This window comes from Carcharhinus amblyrhynchos, chromosome 3 (genome assembly GCF_965287045.1).
Source record: "Carcharhinus amblyrhynchos chromosome 3, sCarAmb.v2.hapA, whole genome shotgun sequence".
Lineage (NCBI taxonomy): Eukaryota > Metazoa > Chordata > Chondrichthyes > Carcharhiniformes > Carcharhinidae > Carcharhinus > Carcharhinus amblyrhynchos.
Window position 1 is genome coordinate 89,292,852 of NC_137326.1, and position 22,912 is coordinate 89,315,763.

Sequence of the window (22,912 nt, forward strand, 5' to 3'; positions counted from 1 at the left end):
CATTCTGTCACAGCACTCACTTCTGAGTTACTTGATTGTGGCCCAAACTGTACTTCTGAATGAATATTACTTTTACCTTACCCATTCATCACCAAACCTCTATTTAACTGGCTGTGAATTGCTTTGACATGTCCTGAAATTGTGAAAGCAGCTGAATAAATGCAAGGACTTTATTTGAAGCACAGGGAAATAAAACTGAATATTTCTTTAATCTTATATTTTTTATTTAAGAAGATTTAATATGATTATGGGTTATATATATTTAAACCAACAACTCTACTACATCCAAGTTGCAGCAAACATTATGGCATATAGTTATTAGTAACTCATATTGTAAGCCATCAGATCCTGGAATCTTTATCTTAAGATATTTGCATATGGAAACATAAAGCTTAACTTAATCTTTGGTGATAAAAAAACTTCATAAATGTGATTCAAATCCAAGTCTCAAAATAATGAGGAGTTTGTGTGTATTGTATATGTATCCATAACTTCTATGTATTATGTACACTTACACAAACCTGAGTTAGCAAGCTTCCCATATGCAGATTACCAAAAGATTACTTAATTTACTCAATTTCCATCAATTCCAAACTTAATTATCTTAGAATTTGTGCAAAGTATGCTGGAAGCACTCCTGCACGAGTTCTGATAGTTCAGAATGTGTGTAAGGTCTGACCTTTACTCGAACTGAATCCCAGTAATACAGCAAATAAAATTAGACTTTTTTTAGGTTACCATTTTTAAGAGCATTTATTTCAAGAAAGCTTTCTTCAGTCAATCATATCTGCTCCTGCACCGCCCGTGGCATCAACAGAAATATGAAGGTCCTCCAACATCTCTGCTAAACTGATGCGTGGAGCACCATCATCATCAGTATCACTTTCAACTGGAATTTTTGAGGAATCTATGAACAAAAAATTATTTACATTTAAAGGATATCAAATTTACTACAATCATATTGTTAACTAAAACTCTGAATACAACAGTATCAAATGGAGCAGTTTGAATCCTCACGAAAATGATATTAAAAAGCATACAAGTTTTAACGGATTCTGGATCAAATAAGCTGTCTTTTACTGGTGATGTTATAACTAGTCAGCAAAATAGCGCATTTCAGTCAGAAGGCTGAATTTTACCGTCCCATTTGCCACAGGAATTGTACAGGGGCAGAATACGGACCATGCAAAGTCAGTTGACCTCGGGTTAGATTTTCTGGCCTTGGGATGAGCGTGGCCAGAAAATCCCAAGCAGAAAGTTTGCCTGCAGTACAAAATGTGGAAGCAGACACACCTAATCCACTGTACATTTGAAGATTTGCCAGATATAAAATTAATTTTTTTTTGATACTAGAGATTTGCACCACAAAACTATTAATTTTTCAAGTTTTTACACCCATTAATCCTAAGCAATGAATAACACTGATGCCATCTAGTGGTAAATGATGCCTTCTATACCTACTGTTAAACTGGACATATTTTAGATGTTGTTGCTCCACATGGCTGCAGAATAAATTAAGATAGATTTCTAACAAAGAGATTTGGGGATGGATGGGTATGGTAGAATGGATGGGTACGGTAAAAATAATATTCACTCCTCATGCTTCCCCTACAATAATGTCAATGCTGTTGTCTTTTAGGCCATTTTTGCATGAACCTTAATGCAAAACTCACCACGATAAATATTGACATTCTTCCTAATGATATCATCTTCCTCAAGGTCTTCAAGGAATTCCAAGTATTGTCTATGATTTAAAGAAATTTCTGTTATTTCATATTCATTACATCATTTTGGAATATGACATATTTTATTTTCCCCATACTTTCCTACTCCACATAGGAATGGATTGTGTTTGATTTTAGAAAGCAATTGTACATGCTTGTTCCACATGGCAATTTCTTCAACTAAAATTCAATAAATCTCATCATCCTAGGCAAGCACCAGGAATGGTGGCCATGAATGCTACCAAACTTAAAGAAAATTAACTGATTCTTGCCATTCATTCTCGTTCTGGCCTACATTTTTAGGCTTTAGTCCCACACTACATGGCTGACTTATGGGAACAAGAAGTTCATTCAGCATCTTCAGCACACTCTGTCCTGCAATTAATCATGGTTTATCTGTAACTCAACTCATCTTACCAATCTCTTCTGCACAGATTAATATCAAATTGCATTGCTCAGGTTTTAAAAATTTCAATTCATTAGGTACAACTTTTGAGCAGGTTCCAGATTTCCACTTTCCACTAATGATCACTAAATCTAGCTCTAGTTTCAAGATGCCCTTGTTCTCGATTTATCCATCAGACAAAACAGTTTCTTTGTACCTGCTTGTTTAAAACTATTTTAACACCTTGCTCAAATGACCCTCAAGTTTCTAAACTCAAAGGAATGTGAGCCAAATTTATGCTGCCTGTAATTTAAGACTCGGTATCTAATAAGGTGCATAAATACTGTAACTTCTCAAAGATCCACCTATTTGAAAGAATGACCCAGATTGGTCTGAACAAGACTTCACCTAATGCCTAACTAAAGTATCACTTCTGAATTCTAATGCCCTTAAGTAAAAGCCAACATCACATCAGCTTTTTGATTACTTTCTGTACCCACAAACTAGCTTTGCATAGATAACGCAATCTCTGTTCTCCCTAGCTCCTAGTCTCTCACCATTAAGAATGCACAATAAAGCTCAGCTGAGAGCCATACATTCATTTGTTAGTTTTAACAAATGTGCCCATAGGAAAATATTGCTTGACTGACACATCTGTGATCTATTTTCTCAAGTGCACAGTATTTATTTACATAAGATAAAGAGTGTCAAGTGCTTATAGTTTGTGCTGAGACTTAAAAAATCTGGATGATTAACACCTTTATAGGACTTAGTAAGAGCAGTATTTTAATGTAGAAAGTTATAAACGAATAGCCTTTTTAAAAATGCTTTTCCACTTTTACTTTTGGGTTCATTGGTTCTGTAGACTGGGTGACTAGACATAGAAGTGCCATAGGCTGGCATGGGCAAAATTTTTTGAATTTGCCTTTTAATAGATTCCCTCATCCAAAGTATGGATCATGGCTTCTCATGAGGGGCCATGAGCCATGACCCTTTGAAAAGCTGACCCAATCCCATGAAATTTCTGGGGAACCAGGAGAACCCTACAGCCATAATGAAATCAATCGGGGTGCAGGGTGTAGGCTTGCAAACTACAGCAGCCCGCACTATATGCCACACTGGTGAAAATTGGGGTTTGAAATCTAAAAAGCAGGTTCCAGCCACCAATTTTAAAGATCCACAGAGATTCCTCAACCCCACCAAAAAAATCAGTTCTGTGTCTCTGATGATAAATTCTTCTTGCATCTGCACAATTGCTGTAATCACCTAGTTTAATTCCTCATTCCAGTCTTATATATTGGACTGCCATTTACAATTTTCCAATCCAAAAGGATCATACCCAATCTAGAGATGTGGAAAACCATACAAATTCCAAATGAATTTTTAATATTCTGGAGAGGAAATTCTGTATTAAATCCATTCAGTTCCTCGCTGACATATTTTAGATTCCCTTTGTACAATTGTTATGGTGGTATTTTATCCTCTTTTTCCATTGTAAATATAAATACAATATGATTATTTAACAAATCCACCATTTCCTTATTACCCAAAGGCTTAATAATCTCTGCAAAAGTAGTGTAACAAGCTCCTCTTTATATAGTATTAAATAACATTGCTCTAAATTTTGCAGTCAACAACAATTGCATTCACTGCTGACTTTGAACAAAGCTGCCCAAGTAATCAGTGTTATTTGGAATTCCCCTTCCCAAAGTCAGTTTGAATCTGGCAAAGGGTTCCCCAGGTGTCCAGCAGCATTACTATTATTAAGCAGGATAACTCCCAATCACAGTGAAGTATTTTCATGGATACTGTAACTGCAAAATCCAGGGGTAGGATTCTCCCAAAAATATTCTGTCAAATTCATGACAAAAACTGGAGTAAATCCTGCTGGCTTTTTCACTGGGATTTTCAAAATGAATTTCCCCACTGTGTGCAGTGCAGAGTGCACTGGCGTGAGCCACATTAAAAATCGGGGGCGGAGCCTATTCGCATGCGAGAGGCTGGCAGCATAGCACTGAGTGGGCAACTGTGCATGTGCTAATCCATCATAGCAGACATTGGCACAAGCGAAGTAGGCCCGCACTACTGGCCTCCCGATCACCAGCCAGCCCTGTCACCCTGCATCGCAACCTCCGCGCCCACCGCCCCCCCCCCCCCCACCCCCCCCCCCCCCGCCCCCACAATCACTGGCCTCCCAGACATGCCTGGGCTAGCCTCGATCTCTCCTCCCTTTCCCCCAACCCAACCTGCAGCCTTGACCCACCCACACCCCACCTCTCCTCCTGTCTCCAGCAAGCCCCAATCCCACCCACCTGCCCCTATCCCACCCACACCCCTGATGTCCAGTCCTAATCACTGGTCTCCCTTCCTCTATTATTAACCCCGGTGCAAAGTGGCAGCGGGATCTCCACCCTCACCAATCTCCCCCAAAAGGCCCTGCTCCCTAGCCCTGTCCAATGCCTGAAGAGCCAATGCTCAACCTCGGCATTACCCATTGAGCAGTGCCAGTGGGCAAGGCTGGCACTGCCAATGCCCATGGGACACCTCCTCTTACCCCTAACCTCCTCGGGGGCCTCCATGCCCCCCTTCACTCCATCTCCCCACTAGGAAGGGGGAGCTGTTGTAAACCACACTAGAGTGGAACATTCCTGGTGAGGGCAGAGAGATGAGCGAGCCCAGAGACTTCAGTCCCGGGCCCCTTAATAAGATGGTAATTCTCACTTACATAAATTTATACAGCTCTGTGCCGATTTCTGGAGCAGAGTCGTCGGTGCCGGTAATCCGACAGCCAGAGATGCGTGAAGGCTGTGCCACCCAATGGGCAGCCTGCTCAACAGCCTCCATTTGAGTCTCCCAGCCCGCTGTGCTGGGAAACCCCCCCTCTGCCCATCCCATGCCCACCTTTATAAATACAAACTGTGCTGACCAATGTTACACTTAAATCAGGTAAACTCATTTTTTAAAAACTGGCCTTAAAAGGGCCAACTTATGCCAATATAGCTCAAGATTAATTTTGCAATGGCATTTCCTTAAATATATTTTTCATGTCTATGTCTGATCATCTTTCAAAATTGAAATACTTTCTTAGTTCCAAATAAATTGGTACTTCATCTTAAAGAAAATTACAATGAAAGTGTTGTTGGTGCAACTCCTGGATCTCCTAAGGAGACAGTAAGGGTGACATGAATACGTAAAAGAACATTTTGCACAAGCAACTCTTTTCAAAAAGGCTGGGATGGCCTTTTACATTTGACATTGCAGAATTTACAAATACATTTTTTGTTAGGTTTCAAGTTACTTTCAAAGTAATAGCCCCATAAACCTATTGTATTATAATCAGAGGGCAAAAAATACACTAGATTGTACTTTTCATCGTCTGTTCCCATGTCCTCATGGTCTTTGTCCAGTTCTTTAAGCTTCCAGTTCCTACGATGTTGCCTACTACCCCGATCATAGTTTTTTTTTATCAATACCTAGAAGAAAATGCATAATGGGTAGGCATACATAAATAATTGGTCAGTTATGTATTCTCATCAATCTACACATCTCTAACAAAATGAAAAATATTCTTTTATTTTACTAGAATATCTTGAATCGAAATCAGTTGGTTTACGCAAGTTAATCCTAAACTCCAACACCCTCCAAATTTTCTCAAAGTTTCATTGTCAGAAAAACATTCAAAAATGTAATTCTATGCTGGATAAAAGTTATTTCAATTATACTAACCACATATAGAATCACAGAAAAACTACCGCACAAACAGGCTTTTCAGCCCACAAGTTGCGCCGATCACATATCTACCTACTAGGCTTACCTATAACCCTCAATCCTATTAAGTCCCACATAAAATACCGAGAGACATTATTGTAAAATTGTGAAAAGAATGGGCATTACCCTAGGAAGGAGGAGAAAACGAAAAAATTGGGCTGATGAGTCTTGCTAAAAAAAAGGAAGAGGCGGCAGAGAAATTTGGTAAAGTAAGTTACACTGCCACAAACAGTGAACATAGAACATAGAACATAGAACATTACAGCGCAGAACAGGCCCTTCGGCCCACGATGTTGCGCCGACCAGTTACAAAAACAATGACCCACTAGCCTATACCAATCCCTTTTCGTCCATAAACCTATCCAGAGATCTCTTAAACACCCCCAAACTAGACGCATTTACAACTGCAGCAGGCAGGGCATTCCAATCCCTCACCACCCGCTGGGTAAAGAACCTACCCCTGACATCCGTCCTGTAGCTACCCCCCCTTAATTTAAAGCCATGCCCCCTCGTGCTAGCTTTCTCCATCCGAGGAAAAAGGCTATCACTATCCACCCTATCTAAACCTCTAATCATCTTATATGTTTCAATAAGATCCCCTCTTAGCCGCCTTCTTTCCAACGAAAACAACCCTAAATCCCTCAGTCTCTCCTCATAGGACCTCCCCACCATACCAGGCAACATCCTAGTAAACCTCCTCTGCACCCTCTCCAACGCCTCCACATCCTTCTTGTAATGCGGGGACCAGAACTGCACACAGTACTCCAAGTGCGGCCGCACTAGAGTAGTGTACAGTTGCAACATTACACTGCGACTCCTAAATTCAATCCCCCTACCAATAAACGCCAAGACACCGTACGCCTTCTTAACAACCTTATCTACTTGATTCCCAACTTTCAGGGATCTATGTACACACACACCTAGATCCCTCTGTTCATCCACACTATTCAAAGTCCTCCCGTTAGCCCTATACTCGACACATCTGTTGCTCCTACCAAAGTGAATTACCTCACACTTCTCTGCATTAAATTCCATCCGCCACCTCTCGGCCCAGCTCTGCAACCTATCTAAGTCTCCCTGCAGACTATGACACCCTTCCTCACAATCTACCACACCTCCAATTTTGGTGTCATCAGCAAATTTACTAATCCACCCAACTATACCCTCATCCAGATCATTAATAAAAATTACAAACAACAGTGGCCCCAAAACAGATCCCTGAGGCACACCACTCGTAACTGTACTCCATGATGAATATTTACCATCCACCACCACCCTCTGTCTCCTATCTGATAGCCAATTCCTGATCCAACTTCCTAGATCACCCACAATCCCATACATCTGCATTTTCTGCAGAAGCCTACCATGGTGAACCTTATCGAACGCCTTACTAAAATCCATGTATACCACGTCAACTGCCTTGCCCCCATCCACCTCTTTGGTCACCTTCTCAAAAAACTCAATAAGGTTAGTAAGGCACGACCTACCCGCTACAAAACCATGCTGACTATTTCTAATCAATTCATTACACTCCAAATAACTATAAATCCTATCCCTAATAATTTTTTCTAAAACCTTGCCCACAACAGAAGTAAGACTCACCGGTCTATAATTCCCGGCAAAGTCTCTGTTCCCCTTCTTAAACAATGGGACAACATTCGCTATCCTCCAATCCTCCGGGACTACACCAATGACGACCTGAAGATCTGAGCCAGAGGCTCTGCAATCACCTCTCTAGCCTCCCAGAGAATCCTAGGGTAGATCCCATCCGGACCAGGGGACTTATCTATTTTCAGCCCCTCAAGAATTTCCAGCACATCCCCTTTATCAACCGTAATACTGTCTATTTTACACCCCTGCAACCCAATGTCCTCCTCAGCTATATTCATGTCCCCCTGTGTGAACACCGAAGAGAAATATTGGTTCAATACTTCTCCAATCTCCTCCGGTTCCACACACAACTTCCCCCTGCTGTCTGTAACTGGCCCTAATCTTGCCCTGACCAACCTTCTGTTCTTGACATACCTATAGAACGCCTTAGGATTCTCCTTAATCCTATCAGCCAAAGTCTTCTCATGTCCTCTTTTAGCCCTTCTCAACTCACTCTTCAACTCCCTCCTAGCCAATCTAAAGCTTTCTAGTGCACTATCTGAGCCCTCCAATCTCATCCGAACATAAGCCTCCTTTTTCTTTTTAACCATCGACTCAACTCTTTTAGTGCACCACAGTTCCCTAGATCTACCAAATCCACCATGCCTGACAGGGACATACCTATCAAGGACTCGCAGTAGCTGCTCCTTGAAAAAACTCCACATTTCAGACGTTCCCAGTCCCTGTAATCCCCTAATCCAATCCATGCTTCCTAATTCACTCCTGATAGCCTCATAATCGCCCTTACCCCAGCTAAAATTGCTGACCCGAGGTTCATGCCTATCTCTTCCCATCACTAAGGTGAACGTAACCGAATTGTGGTCACTATCACCAAAATGCACACCAACTTCCAAGTCTAGCACCTGGTCTGGCTCATTTCCCAGCACCAAATCCAATATAGCCTCACCTCTAGTTGGCCTGTCTACATACTGAGACAAAAAACCCTCCTGCACGCTTTGTACAAACACTGACCCCTCTAGCGAGCTAGAACTATAGCAACTCCAATCAATATTCGTAAAGTTAAAGTCCCCCATAACAATTACCCTATTACTTTCACTCCTAACCAGGATTGTCTCCGCAATCCTTTCCTCAACCTCTCTAGAACTTTTAGGAGGTCTATAAAAGACTCCCAACAGGGTGACCTCTCCTCTCCTATTTCTAATCTCCGCCCATACTACCTCTACTGACAAGTCCTCATCAAACTTTCTCTCCGACACTGTGATACAGTCCTTGACTAGCAATGCTACCCCACCCCCCCTTCTACCTTCTTCTCTACTCCGACTAAAGCATTTGTACCCCGGAACCTGCAACATCCATTCCTGACCCTGCTCTATCCATGTCTCAGAAATGGCCACAACATCAAAGTCCCAGGTACTGATCCACGCTGCAAGTTCATCCACTTTATTGCGAATACTCCTCGCATTAAAGTACACGCATTTCAAACCCTGCTCCGCCCCACCCCCACTATGCCGTGCCTTGCATTCCCCAACTATGCCCCCCTCACTTTCACCCCCTTTCCTCACTTCCTCACTGAAGATAATGATAAGTTAGATAATGATAAGTTAGACAATGTAGGGATACACAAAGTAAACCAGATTGTTGGTCCATTAACAGATTGATATCAATGCTGTACAAGAACATTAGTAAAAGAACTACATATTACAAGAGTAGCAAGAAGAGTGAGGAACTTAAAATAATGGATACATGTTGATTATAATGAATTGCTCATTTTGTGAATGAAGGTTAAAACCAGTGTACAAATAGTTAGAAACTGAAGAGTTGCATCTTCAATAATATCATTAAATGCACTGAGTAAATCCTCTTGTGATCTTTACAATCAACTGCCCAACCCCATTCCCCACAAGGCAAGCTGTCTAATGTCCTCGAAATACTCGCAATTGTGTTCATCACCAGCTGTTATGACATCAATTATGCACAGAATTACACAGAAATTGCAACACAGAGCCAAGCCATTTGTGTCAACCAGCCCATGCTAATATTCATTGTTCACACAAACAGCTGAACCAGTGTGTGATCCATTGTTCTTAGATACTTATTTATAATTCCTTCTCTAACCTATTCTTAAATACTGAATCTGTTTCAGAGGAGAATCTTTGTAATGATGCTCACTTTCTAGTATATCGGCAATATGTTTTATTTGTTAACATAAAAACAACCCATTGATTAATTGCCTATACTATATCCTCCATTTACTGAGTATACTGCTTTTCAAATAAAACCAAGTTCATTTTTTTCCAAACAAGATAGTGAAGAAAAATAGTTATATTCCTATTATTACTGTTGACAGATATTTCTTACCACATCAGGAACATGCTGAGGATTCATCTTGTTCACATATTCATCATTGAGGTTTGAATTAACCAGATCAAACCTAAAAGTCAAAACAATTTTATTTAAATACATGTTTTTAGGCTACATGCACAGACCAACTGAATCCCCATTTTATTCAAATACATTTTCTTACAATAATTTCAATGTAATACTTGCAAAGATGCTTTAGCATTGCTCATTTTGTCAGGGGATACGCTATTTTGCTATTCCATGATCATATCCCCTGTAGATTTATTGCAACATTTGAACCAATGTGAAAAGCAGGTTTAAATCAAACAAAAGTCTGTTCAAGATTACTTAAATCAAGAAATTCTTAATTTGAGTACTGCTGAAAACAAGGCATGGTCAATGCCTTTTGTCTTACATTCATCAAGACAATTTGCAAAAATGCCAGTTTGAGGGGAAAACAACTATTTATACTGCATGAGGAGAGAATGCTGATTAATTGAGCCCTCACAGCCCCTTGTGCCACATTCTGGGTCACCATGTTCAGATGCCTGAGCTTCAGCTGCAATTCCCCCATGCTGACACTATGGTTAAGAAAGCCCACCAACATCTCTACTTTCTCAGAAGACTAACGAAATTTGGCATGTCAGCTACGACTCTCACCAACTTTTACAGATGCACCACAGAAAGCATTCTTTCTGGTGTATCATAGCTCAGTATGGCCCCTGCTCTGCCTAAGACCGCAATGAACTACAAAAGATCATGAATGTAGCCCAATCTATCACGCAAATCAGCCATCCAGCCATTGACTGTCTACACTTCCTGCTACCTCAGCAAAGCAGCCAGCAGAATTAAGGACCCACACATCCTGGACATTCCCACTTCCACCTTATTCCATCAGGATAAAGATACAAAGTCTGATGTCACGTACCAACTGAATCAAGAACAGCTTCTTCCCTGCTGTTGTCGGACTTTTGAATGACTTACCATGCATTAAGTTGATCTTTCTCTACATCCTAGCTATGACTGTAACACTACATTCTGCACTCTCTCATTTCCTTCTCTATGAACAGTATGCTTTGTCTGTATAGCGCACAAGAAACAATGCTTTTCACTGTATGTTACCATATGTGACAATAACAAATCAAATCAAAGCAAAGCAATTAGCAGAAGCTCAGGCTGTAGGGAGAGAATAAGGCTCAAAGCCCAGGAGCAGGAGCACAAGAAAGGGACAGGAAACTGGCAGCTGCTGAATGGGTGGTGAAATGCGAGTAACCAGTGGCAGGAGAAAGGGGAACAGGACAACCAGCTTGGCTCTGCCTCACGGCACAGAGATCTGGTTCTTGTTTGGTATGGGTGCCGGTTATGGGGAACAGTTGGGAGAATAGGGTTCGGAGACATACCAGCCATGATCAAATGGCGGAGCAGACTTGATGAGCCAAATGACCTAATTCTTCTCCTGTATCTTATGGTCTTATGGATAGCAATCACAGCGCAACAGCCAATTGCTGATATTTCATATAATAAAACACTGGCAGTTTTCCGAAATCATGTGCTGGCATCATTAGAAAAGCATGGTTCATGAATGAAGATTAATGTCGAAAGTGCACACCATGTGCAAAATGCTTATTAAATACAACTGTATTTAAGTTTATAGAATGTCTCACACTTGAATGAAATGCGTAAAAGTCATATATAGATTTAGAGTAACAGAAGTCAAATGAGTAGTTTATGGAAGAAAACAAAAACATTCACAGAACTATATGCATTTTAAAATGTACTTCAAATTGTATTGTGATTAAAGGATTTCACATCTTAACTCACAGCACTTTACAATTCTTAAATTAACTGTCCCCAACAGTTGGAAATTACTGACCCCAACACCAGATCCCCATGATTAAGCAAATGTCCCAAATGAGTACGGCAATAGTACTGTTGGTTAGTGTCCATCTCAGATGTTTTCTGCACCCAGACCTCAGCCAACATATGCTAGAATGAAAGTTAAAAAAGGTTACAAACAAAATCACAGCAAAAAATAATTACCTTTGAAAGAAACATTTTTTTGCAGATTAGTTTAGCTACAGGGAAACAGTAAAAGACATGCTGCAATTCATTACATTTACTTTGTAAAGTTTACAATAACTTTCAGAATTATCTCTTACAAATTTTATGCATCTGCAGAAATGCAAGATGAGAAAGAGATAAAATGTTTGCTAATGGAATACAAAACAGTTGAACCTAATTGGTCTGCTTATTGAAATATATTAGTTTCACATACTGCATTAATAACCTAGAACACTCTGGTCAGCATAGTGTATTGTCAAGAATGTAACCATCTCGTTCCACTTGGAAAAGTTTACTGTGGAACAACAGTTGAGAAATAAATTATTTATTTGTGTCATAAGTAGGCTTAGGTTAACACTTCAATGAAGTTACTGTGAAAATCTCCTAGTCGCCACATGCCAGTGTCTGTTCGGATACACTGACAGAAGTTAGCATGGCCAAGGCACCTAACCAGCAGATCTTCTGAACAGAGAAAACCAGAGCACCTGGAGGACACCCAGGCAGACATGGGGAGAACTCACAGACAGTGACCCAAGCTGAAAACTGAACCCATTGTGAGTCAGCAGTGCTAATCTATGTGCCACTGTATTAGTTGTTTATTTTTAAAATACTATTGGTAACTTTGAAGAAAGTAGCACCACAAATTCAAAATTTAGGTACACAAAAAGCAACACTTCACACAAAATGCAGCATTCCAGTGTCAAGAAGGCTTTGACTTCACATCTAGAATGCCCAGGTTTATCCTCTTGCAGCGATGCCCAATCCAAAATATTTTTAATTAGTACAACTGAGCACTAGCTAACCTTCAGAGAATCTCTACAGGACAGAAGGCCATTCGGCCCATTGAGTATGCACCAACCACAATTCCACCCAGGTCCTATCCCCAAAGCCCCATGCGTTTACCCTAGTCTCTGACACTAAGGAACAATTTAGCATGGCTAATCCACCTAACCCGCACATTTTTCAAGTTTCTTCAGTTGAAAAGGAACAAAGAAGCATGGTGGCTGAGGTCACCAGAAGATTGTGGGCTGCAGTGCCCCAGACCAAGTCAGAGTTACAAATGAGCTAGTCCAGGAAATCAAAATAAGACAGAATTTGTGCTTTCTTTGTTTTAAAATTGTGTTTTCAGAATACAAGTTAACAAATGTAATTGATGAAAGTTACACAATATAACTGAAGTACTTTCCCTTTGATAAGGTGCCGCATAGGAGACTGTTAAATAAGTTAAACTAAATAAGCCCATGGTGTTAAAGGCAAGATCCTGGCATGGATAGAGGATTGGCTGACTGGCAAAAGGCAGAGAGTGGGGATAACGGGGTCCTTTTCAGGATGCAGCCGGTGACTAGTGGTGTGCCAGGGGTCATTGCTGGGACCACAACTTTTCACAATATACATTAACGATTTGGAAGAAAGAAATGAAGGCACTGTTGTTAAGTTTGCAGATGATACAAAGATATGTAAAGGTACAGGTAGCTTTGAGGAAGGGGATGGGTGGCTGCAGAAGGACTTTGACAGGCTAGGAGAGTGGGCAAAGAAGTGGCAGATGGAATACCAATGGGGAAAAGTGTGAGGTTAAGCACTTTGAAAGGAGGAATGAGCGCATAAACTATTTTCTAAATGGGGAAATGCTTAAGAAATCAGAAGCACAGAGGGACTTGGGAATCCTTTAATATTCTCTGAAGATTAACATATAGGTTCAGTCAGCAATTAGGAAGGCAAATGCAATGTTAGTATTCATGTCAAAAGGGCTAGAATACAAGAGCACGGATGTACTTCTGAGGCTGTATAAAGTTCTGGTCAGACCCCACTTGGAGTACTGTGAGCAGTTTTGGGCCCCATATCTAAGGAAGGGTGTGTTGGCCTTGGGAAGAGTCCAGAGAAGGTTCAAAAGAGTGATCCCTGGAATGAAGAGCTTGTCTTATAAAGAACGGTTCAGGACTCAGGGTCCATACTTACATAGAACAATGAACAGTACAGCACAGTACAGGCCTTTCGACCCTTGATGTTGTGCCAAGCTTTGTCCGAAACCAAGATTAGGGAGTGGGATAGCTTGATCTTGGTGACGAGATTGCAGAGCTCTTGGCTTTGATCTTTGGGTCCTCATTTTCCTCCCAAAGAATCCGAGGATATATCCCATCTGACCCAGAGGACTTATCGACCCTTAGGTTTTTCAAAATTGCTAATACACCTTCCCTCAGAACATCTACCTCCTCCAGCCTATCAGCTTGTATCATTCTCTCATCCTCAAAAACATGGTCCCTCTCCTTAGTGAACACTGAAGATAAGTATTTATTCACTGCCTCACCTATCTCTTCTGACTTCATGCACAAGTTCCCACTACTATCCTTGACCGGCTCTAACCTCACCCTGGTCATTCTTTTATTTCTCACATAAAAGAGTAAAAAGCCTTGGGGTTTTCCTTGATCTGACCCGCGAGGGACTTCTCACGCCCCCTCTTAACATTGGAATAGTTTAGGTTAGAGGGTCATTAGATTGGTTCCACTGGTCAGCGCAACATTGAGGGCCGAAGGGCCTGTACTGTGCTGTAATGTTCTATGTTAACTCTCCTAAGCCCTTTTTTTTAGCTCATTCCTTGCTAGCTTGTAACCCTCAAGCAATCGAACTGAACCTTGTTTCCTCATTCTTACATATGCTTCCTTTTTCCTCTTGATAAGGCATTCAACCTCTTCTGTGAGCCATGGTTCCCTCACTCTGCCATTTCCTCCCCACTTGACAGGGACATACCGATCGAGGACACGCAGTATTTGTTCTTTGAACAAGCTCCACTTTTCATTTGTGCCTTTCCCTGACAGTTTCTGTTCCCATCTTATGCTCCCTAATTCTTGCCTAATCGCATCATAATTACCCCTCTCCCAATTATAAACATTGCCCTGCTGTATGGCCCTATCCCTCTCCATTGCAATAATGAAAGACACCGAATTGTGGTCACTATTTCCAAAGTGCTCTCCCACAAACAAATCAAACACTTGGCCCGAATGTGGCTCCACCTCTTGTCGGCTTATCCACATATTGTGTCAGGTAACCCTTCTGCATGCACTGTACAAAAACTGCCCCATCCAAACTATTCTACCTATAAAGGCTCCAATCAATATTTGTTGGGAGTTTAGAAGGATGAGGGGGTAACATACTGAAACTTACAAGATACTGTGAGGCCTGGATAGAGAGTGGATGTGGAGAGGATGTTTCCACTAGCAGGAAAAACTGGAACCAGAGAGCACAACCTCAGGCTAAAGAGACAATCCTTTAAAAACAGAGATGAGAAGGAATTTTTTCAGCCAGAGGGTGGCAAATTTGTGGAACTCTTAGCTGCAAAAGGCTGTGGAGGCCAGGTTATTGAGTGTTTTGTTAATAAGGGGATTAGGGTTATGGAGTAAAGGCAGGAGAATGCGAATGAAAAAAATATCAGCCATGATTGTATGGCGGACCAGACTCGATGGGCTGAGTGGCCTAATTCTGCTCCTATGTCGTATAGTCTTAAAAATCAACAGCAAGTCACAATTATGAGAAAATATTTGCAGCTTTTTTTTAAACAAGTTCATATGCAATAATCTATACAATTTCTTGATTAATATGTTTACCAAAAAGCTTTCATTAGGAAATAAAATTGTTGTGAAACAATTTTATTTTACTAATGATAATGCGGAGGCTGTGTCTAATATTTGGTCAAAGGCTGCTCTCAAAACTCTTGGGAACTGTGACACATTGTCATCTGCAGAAGTTGTAGCAATGTCAAACCTCAACTGTCTTAGGAGCAAATTTCAGTCCCAAGTCAGTTAGAAAATGAGGCTCTTACCGTACATTAACAAAAATAGTTAAAACAATCAAGTCAGTGTTAGCCTGTCTGTTTCAACGCCACAGTTTTCTATCCTATTGTTGATGTGACCTTTCTGAACGACTAATTGCTACAGCAACAGAATCTCTTGTTAATTGCAAGAAATACTGCAAACCATAGCGTGTCAGAAATCACCTTTGAAAGGTGGTTCTGTACCTCAAATGATAAGATGGAATTGCACGATAAAAGTAGATGGACCTATGCCAGACCAAAAAAGCTTTTAAAATCAAAACAAATTTGGATATTCACTAACTCATCACTCTAGTGATTGGAACAAAAAATCTCAATCGTTTCAACCACAAAAAGAAGGCTTTGTGGAATGATTGAGATTAATGCCACTTTAATGTATTTTGACTGTGCATGGAGTCCTGAATTGCATCACTCAAACCAGCCTCCCACCCACTGACACTGTCAACACTTCCTGCTGCCTCGGAAAAGCAGCCAGCGTAATCAAGAACATAAGAACATAAGAAATAGGAGCAGGAGTAGGCCATCTAGCCCTTCGAGCCTGCCCCGCCATTCAATAAGATCATGGCTGATCTGTTGTAGCTCAGTTCCACTTTCCCGCCCTCTCCCCATAACCCTTAATCCCCTCTCTTATCAAGAACCCATCAACCCGCTTCTTAAAAATATTTAGCGAGGCAGCCTCCACCACTTCAACGGGCAGAGAATTCCAGAGATTCACCACCCTTTGAGTGAAGAAGTTCCTCCTCAACTCCGTTCTAAACCGCCTCCCCTTTATCTTGAGGCTGTGCCCCCTAGTCCTACTGTCTTTTTTGAGCGGGAAGAGTCTCTCCACCTCTATCCTATCCATCCCATTCATCATCTTATACGTCTCAATGAGATCTCCCCTCATTCTTCTAAACTCTAACGAGTACAAGCCCAGTTTATTCAGCCTCTCCTCATAGCTCAATCCCCTCAACTCCGGTATCAGCCTAGTAAACCTCCTCTGCACTCCCTCCACATCCATGTGTAGAACCCTACACATCCTGGACATACCCTCTTCCACTTTCTTCCATTGGGAAATAGATGCAGAAGTCGGAGGACACGCACAAACTGACTCAGGAACTGCTTCTTCCCTGCCGCCAGACTGTTGAAGCACCTGAAATTGATCTTTCTCTACACCCTAGCTATGACTGTAACACTACAATCTGCACACTCTCCTTTCCTTCTCTATGAACAGTATGCTTTGTCTATATCGTGCACAAGAAACAATAAATTATATACCAATACATGTGACAATAATAAGCCAAATCAAATCAAAATGTACATCACTAACTTCTTAGCAAGAAAGGAATAAGAGGTTCCCACTGAAGTTTTCAGTGCAGTATAAATGTATTGGTATATGCCACACCATTTCTTTATTCCTACTTTTTATCTATTACAAGCATGAAAACCTACCCAATCACACTAAAGAGGTCTAAAGGATAAATAGGCTTCTACTTGTATACTAAAACATCTTTTTGCTGTATTGCACAATTACTTATTTCCTAAAACATCAAATATTTAATTCAAATTCCCACTATCCAAGAGGCAGATTCTTTAAATCTAAACAACCAATACAGAAAATATTACAGTTCAGACCCATTAGTATTTAGTCATTGGTAGTTAGCTATACTCCACAAAGGACCTTAGACATTTCTCTCCATTAGGTATATATCTCACTTGAGACACACCACTCCACAACCATGGGGCATGTTGAGAAGAAAGGTCTCCATGAACTGCCACAACCAGATGGGGATTGAACCCATGTTGTTGGTGTAATAATTCATCAGACTTTAATCATTTAGTCAAAGGAAACAACTGATCCCCCACAACGTGAAACAGATGCTTAGACGTACTAATGCATTGAATTTAAGATGGATTTGTTTTAACTACACAACAAAGGTCCACTTGGTTACTATGAAGCTGTTGTGGAAAATAGGAAAATATATGTTTTACAAATGTCAACAAATATTGAATACAACTCCATAAGAATAAAATCTTTCTGAATAACTGAATTTTCACAAGATTTTAGTATAACCCCAAAGGCCTCCCAATCGTGAAAAAAATCTGATACATGTAAACACAGTAGAACACTAATGAATGCCTGCTAGTTTGGAAGATTCTGAATGTTTTTATTTCTTCCTTCAATAATTCTAACAAAACCCAACATGTGCAAAAATTGTTTTCTTAGGTGTCAAGAAGAAAATACCGCTTCAAAGATAATCAGTTTACTTACCCTGGTAGATTTTGTGCCTGTACCAGGAACATGCTTACAGTCTCCGACTATGTCAATATCCATCACAATAAACTCCTCCAGCTGCCCAGGTTGATAAAGGCTGTAAAAGGGGTAGCGCCAATAAGTAGAACCATCAATTTCAGCAACTGCAAGTAATTAAAAAAGGCAAATTAGGACACTTCAACACCATCTATTGTGCCACTCATTTCCATATTGCAACACTGAAAGAATTATGTCATGTGCTCTCCCTGAAGGCAAGTCCTTGGCTCAGAGTCAGGAGATGCTTCAGCTCGAGCTGTTTTCTTGGCAGTTTTTGTCAGTAGCTGTTTGCCACTGCCTTCCACTTTTGAAGCAGGGTGAGGAGGACAAACCCAAATTTACCGCAGCCAGAACAGGAATCAAACCTGTGCTGGTACATTATTATGAACCACCTGCTAGCCATCTAACTGAACCGATCCCCCAGTGAAGGAATACAACTAATGTAATTACAAAAAAAGCTTTAAAAATACAAAGTAAACTTGAAAAAGTACAAGCTACACAGTTGATTTAGAGTAGAGAAAAACTTTAATACAACCGAAGGATTTAGATGACAAATTGGGAGAATGATGTACAACATACCACCTAAGCCAGCAATTATTTGCATCATCTATAACTACTCTACTCCAATTTATTTTGTTGATGCACGTAGCAAACTGGTCAGATCCATTTATTGCGTACAATATGCAACAGTTAAGAACCTGGAACTCCCTTCCCAACAGTATTGCCAAGATACCTACATCACATGGACTGCAACGATTCAAGAAGATAGTTCACCACTAACTTCTCAAAGGCAATTAGGATAACCAATGTATGCTGGCCTTGCTATTGGTATCAGTATCCCATGAACAAAATAAAAGGATCATGTTGTACAAGACAATAATTGTGCTGGAGTGGAGTAATAGATGTTCCTCAAGCTGTTCTATATATTTAAAAAATCATAACGGATACATTAATACCTCATTTCAATGTTTCCCAGAGATTTTCTTACACTTAGTATAAATAAAGAACCAGGGGACAGCAATATCTGTTGTAAACAAAAGCATCTACTTCTGCGGCAACTGAAGTGTACAGTAGACAAGCATACATTAAAGTATTAGATGCCTCGCTTTTAACAATCACATCCCAAAACATGCCACCCAAAATAATCTCAACCCTAGTAAAGATTTACTTCTGTTTAAATGAGTACATCATTAGCATATATATAATCCTCCATCATTGTCATAGCAGTTACTGACATTATGTAACGGACAGACAAACTTCAAGATATACCTGCAAATGCAAGTAAAAACAAACATAATTGCACAATGACTTTGAAAAAACATCTTCCAACCCTAGTTTGCATTAGCAAAAATTATTTCAAAATGAAAACACTCAAGTAGAACTGCAGGGAATCATGGTTGGTGTTTCAGATCAATTATTTAGTTCTAGTAATCATTGAAATGTAAATCGTTCTTTTCTCTTTCCCTACAAATGCTGCCTGACCTGCTGAATATTTCCAGCAACTGCAACATTTTTATTTTCTGTCATTATTTAATCCGCATTTCCTGTTGTCTCCTAAAACAATAATTCAAGCTGAATGCAGTTTCACGGACTCTCCTACAATAACTTATCTCGTGTCAGGCAGCTTTAAAATTATAGTAGCGGCATCAACACTGAACTTGTCTTCATGCACATTTTCCAGCAAGTGGGATAGGGAATTGAGACTGATTTTAGCTTAACCTAGACCACAGGCAGCATACAATCTCAGAATAAGGGCAAATCAATTAGGATTGAGATGAGGAAGAATTTATTTACTCAGATGGTGGCAAATCTTTGAAATTCTCTACCAAAGAGGTTTCTGAAAGCTCAGTCACTGAACACCTTCAAGATAGAGTTCAACAGATTTCTATACGCTAATGACAAAGGGATGTAGGGATAGAATGAGAAAATGGCACTGGGGTAGACAAATAGCCATGATCTAGCGAAATGGGAGAGTAGGCTCAAGAGGCTGAATGGCCTATTCCTGTCCCGATGTTCCCATCAGGGGCAACTGTATTGTTCGCATTGCTGCCAGGCATGAGATCACTAACTCAGCACAAATCACTGACTAATTACATTGAGCTTTATCAGCCAGAGAGGTCTCATGACCACCTCAACGGCATTACCAGTATTGGTAGATGGTATTCTGCAACACAACTGTCATAAACAATCCTAAACTGCACTCTTATTGTAAGCACTGCTTTCAATTATTCACCACTTGTTAACACTGGGTCTTCCCTGCAATACAATTACAATGTTATGCTACACCACTTTAAATTACTCACAACAAAATTATATTTTCGATACAAAAAATTTAAATTTGACATACATAAGCATTCAAGCTGTGTGCTCTTCACTTGCGATTGTCAGAATCCATTCATTGGATTGCAACCTTGAAGCTACTTTCACAGCATTCTTTACAGGATGGGCACAACCAATGAATCATTCAAGCTACACCATGTTTCAACTCTGCAAGCGTTGTAGTTCTAAAGCAAATACCTTGATGTACACAAAATCTCTACCACATATTAAAATCATTAAGTTGATTACCTCATTCCAGCCTGGATAAGGAAAAAGAAATTGTCAAGTGCTAGTGCATACCTGTAGCAACAGTACACCTGTAGATGAAGCTTTACATGAGTGACTTTAAATCAGTCATATATTGATTTTAGGTGAAGCAGCTTTGGCATTGTTGATCTAACAGTAACCTGGTGGCTCTACAAATTTAATTATTTCCAGCAGCTTACATTATCATAGTCGAATCATCAGTAACCCCCACCACGCTCCCCCCCCAAACCCCCGCCAAGCTTTCCCCAATTAGGATGTCAAAAAGTTTAGCAGTATATTTTTATCAAAGGATCAGCTTAAAGCTTAAGTGGAAAGCATAGTCTTGCCTCAGATATGTAACATCTTACAATTTTTTCTTCCTAAAAAGGGCATTTGTTCAGCCATTCTACCACTGTCTCAAAGCCTTCCTTTGGGCCACTGCACAACGGAGTATCACAACTGCTTAGAAATATACATGTATGTTTTTGATTTGATTTATTACTGTCAGATGTTTTAACATGCAGTGAAAAGTATTGTTTCTTGTGCACTATATGAAGGATACCGTTCATAGAAAAGGAAACGAGACAATGCAGAATATAGCGTTACAATCATAGTTAGGCTGCAAAGAAAGATCAACTTAATGCAAGGTAAGTCTATTCAAAAGTCTGATGGCAGCAGTGAAGAAGCTGTTCTTCAGTCGATTGGCTCATAACCTGAGACTTTTGTATCTTTTTCCCAACGGAAAAAGGTGGAAGAATGTCCAGTGTGCATGGGGTCCTTAATTATGCTGGCTGCTTTGCTGAGACAACGGGGAGTGTAGACAAAGTCAATGGATGGAGCTACGTTCACAACCTTTTGTAGTTTCTTACAGTCTTTTGCAGGACAGAAGTCATATCAAGCTGTGATACAACCAGAAAGAATACTTTCTATGTTGCATTTGTAAAGGTTTGTGTGAGTCATAGCTGACGTGCCAGATTATCTTAGTCTTCTGAGAAAGTAGGGGCATTGGTGAGCTTTAAACTATATGTTGGCATGGGGGGACCAGGACAGGTTGCTGATAATGTGGGACACCGAAAAACTTGAAGCTTGCGACCATTTCCAAGTGCAGGTTTGGTTAAAGCAATTTGCTGCACGACAGACTTTTAAATTCCAACTGCAATTACACACATGGCCACTGGATGCCCTTAAAACAAGAAGCAGCTTGCCAACGTGTAGACCTTTACAATTGTACAAAATACATACAATGCCCTATGAAAGTTATAATTTGAAGACTACCCTAGCTGTCAAATAGTTCTCTCCCATTGCCAAGAACTTCTAAGTTTCAATCACAGCCCTTTGTTAAGCTCAATGTTTGAGAACTTACATTGCCAGTGTAAGAGTTTTCCTCCCATCAAGCAGCACTACCTCAATGAATTCAAAGGCAGGCCAGTGAAAGTAAAGTTCGTTGCTATGATAATGAATGCCCAAAACAATATAAAGTTATTGACATACCTCTGTCAAGTTTCCATATATAGGGGGTGATTTTTTGGCTGCGTTGCACCTGGTACAAATCCCACTATATCGAAAAAATTCCAGCAGAGGCCTGAAAAGGGATTCGCACAGGCCCCCAAACAGTTTGCGATGTTCCTGGCCCTTCCCAGCAGATGTAATCAGATTTGTGACATATTTAAATATATTTTAATATTCAAAATCAGCTTAATTCTGAATCTTCCAGGATCATATGTTCCCAACAATCATGTATGACACATTTTAACAGGTTGGCACCGGCAGGATGTCAGTACCAAGGGGATGGGGCCTGAAGAGGGGGCCCGATGCTGATGAACATTGAGGGGGGGGGGGGGGGTTCCTTTAAATTCAACGAGAGTTTGGGGCATCCCTCAAAAACGGTACCCCGATTTCTGTGACATTGGGCTTTCTGGTGTGCTCAGCCTTCACACGCCAGTTTTCTGACTGAACCTGACACTTTGCCATTTTTTGGCAGAACTTCACCAATGATATTTCATCTGACTACAACTATCACCTTCACAATATTAACAAAAAGTCAGGTTGGACTAGAGGAATTCTGTTTAGTTCCATCCCACATTGAAATCTCAGGATCCAAGGGAGGGCAGATTATTGTAACCCCATGACCCAGCAAAAAAAAAAGTGTTCGACTGGAGGAGGGAAGATTACTTCAACACAACCTCTGTATCACCTACTGAGCAAGTTTACTGACTTTCTGGATCGCTTTCCTCCCCACTTATTCTTAAACTGCTCTCTCCCCTTCTTTTAATTTTTGTCATGTGTCCCCACCCCCTCTCTTTCCACCTCCCCCTATTCTTCTCAGCCTGGGTACTTTAAATTCA

General features: G+C 40.5%; 1 protein-coding gene across 3 annotated transcripts in view; it reads right to left on the reverse strand.

The window, feature by feature from the left end:
* Positions 1–230: 230 nt before the first annotated feature.
* nmd3 (NMD3 ribosome export adaptor) overlaps positions 231–22,912 on the reverse strand; it is a 37,502-nt gene continuing 14,820 nt past the window's right edge. For all 3 annotated transcript variants that reach the window (XM_080185476.1, XM_080185477.1, XM_080185475.1), the window contains 6 exons: positions 17,964–18,109; positions 11,702–11,814; positions 9,847–9,919; positions 5,476–5,582; positions 1,674–1,744; positions 231–907 (listed from right to left, as the gene is read on the reverse strand). In XM_080185476.1, coding sequence (XP_080041602.1) covers positions 774–907; positions 1,674–1,744; positions 5,476–5,582; positions 9,847–9,919; positions 11,702–11,814; positions 17,964–18,109 — 644 coding nt within the window. In that variant the 3' untranslated portion in view covers positions 231–773. The remainder of the gene's footprint in view (positions 908–1,673; positions 1,745–5,475; positions 5,583–9,846; positions 9,920–11,701; positions 11,815–17,963; positions 18,110–22,912) is intronic.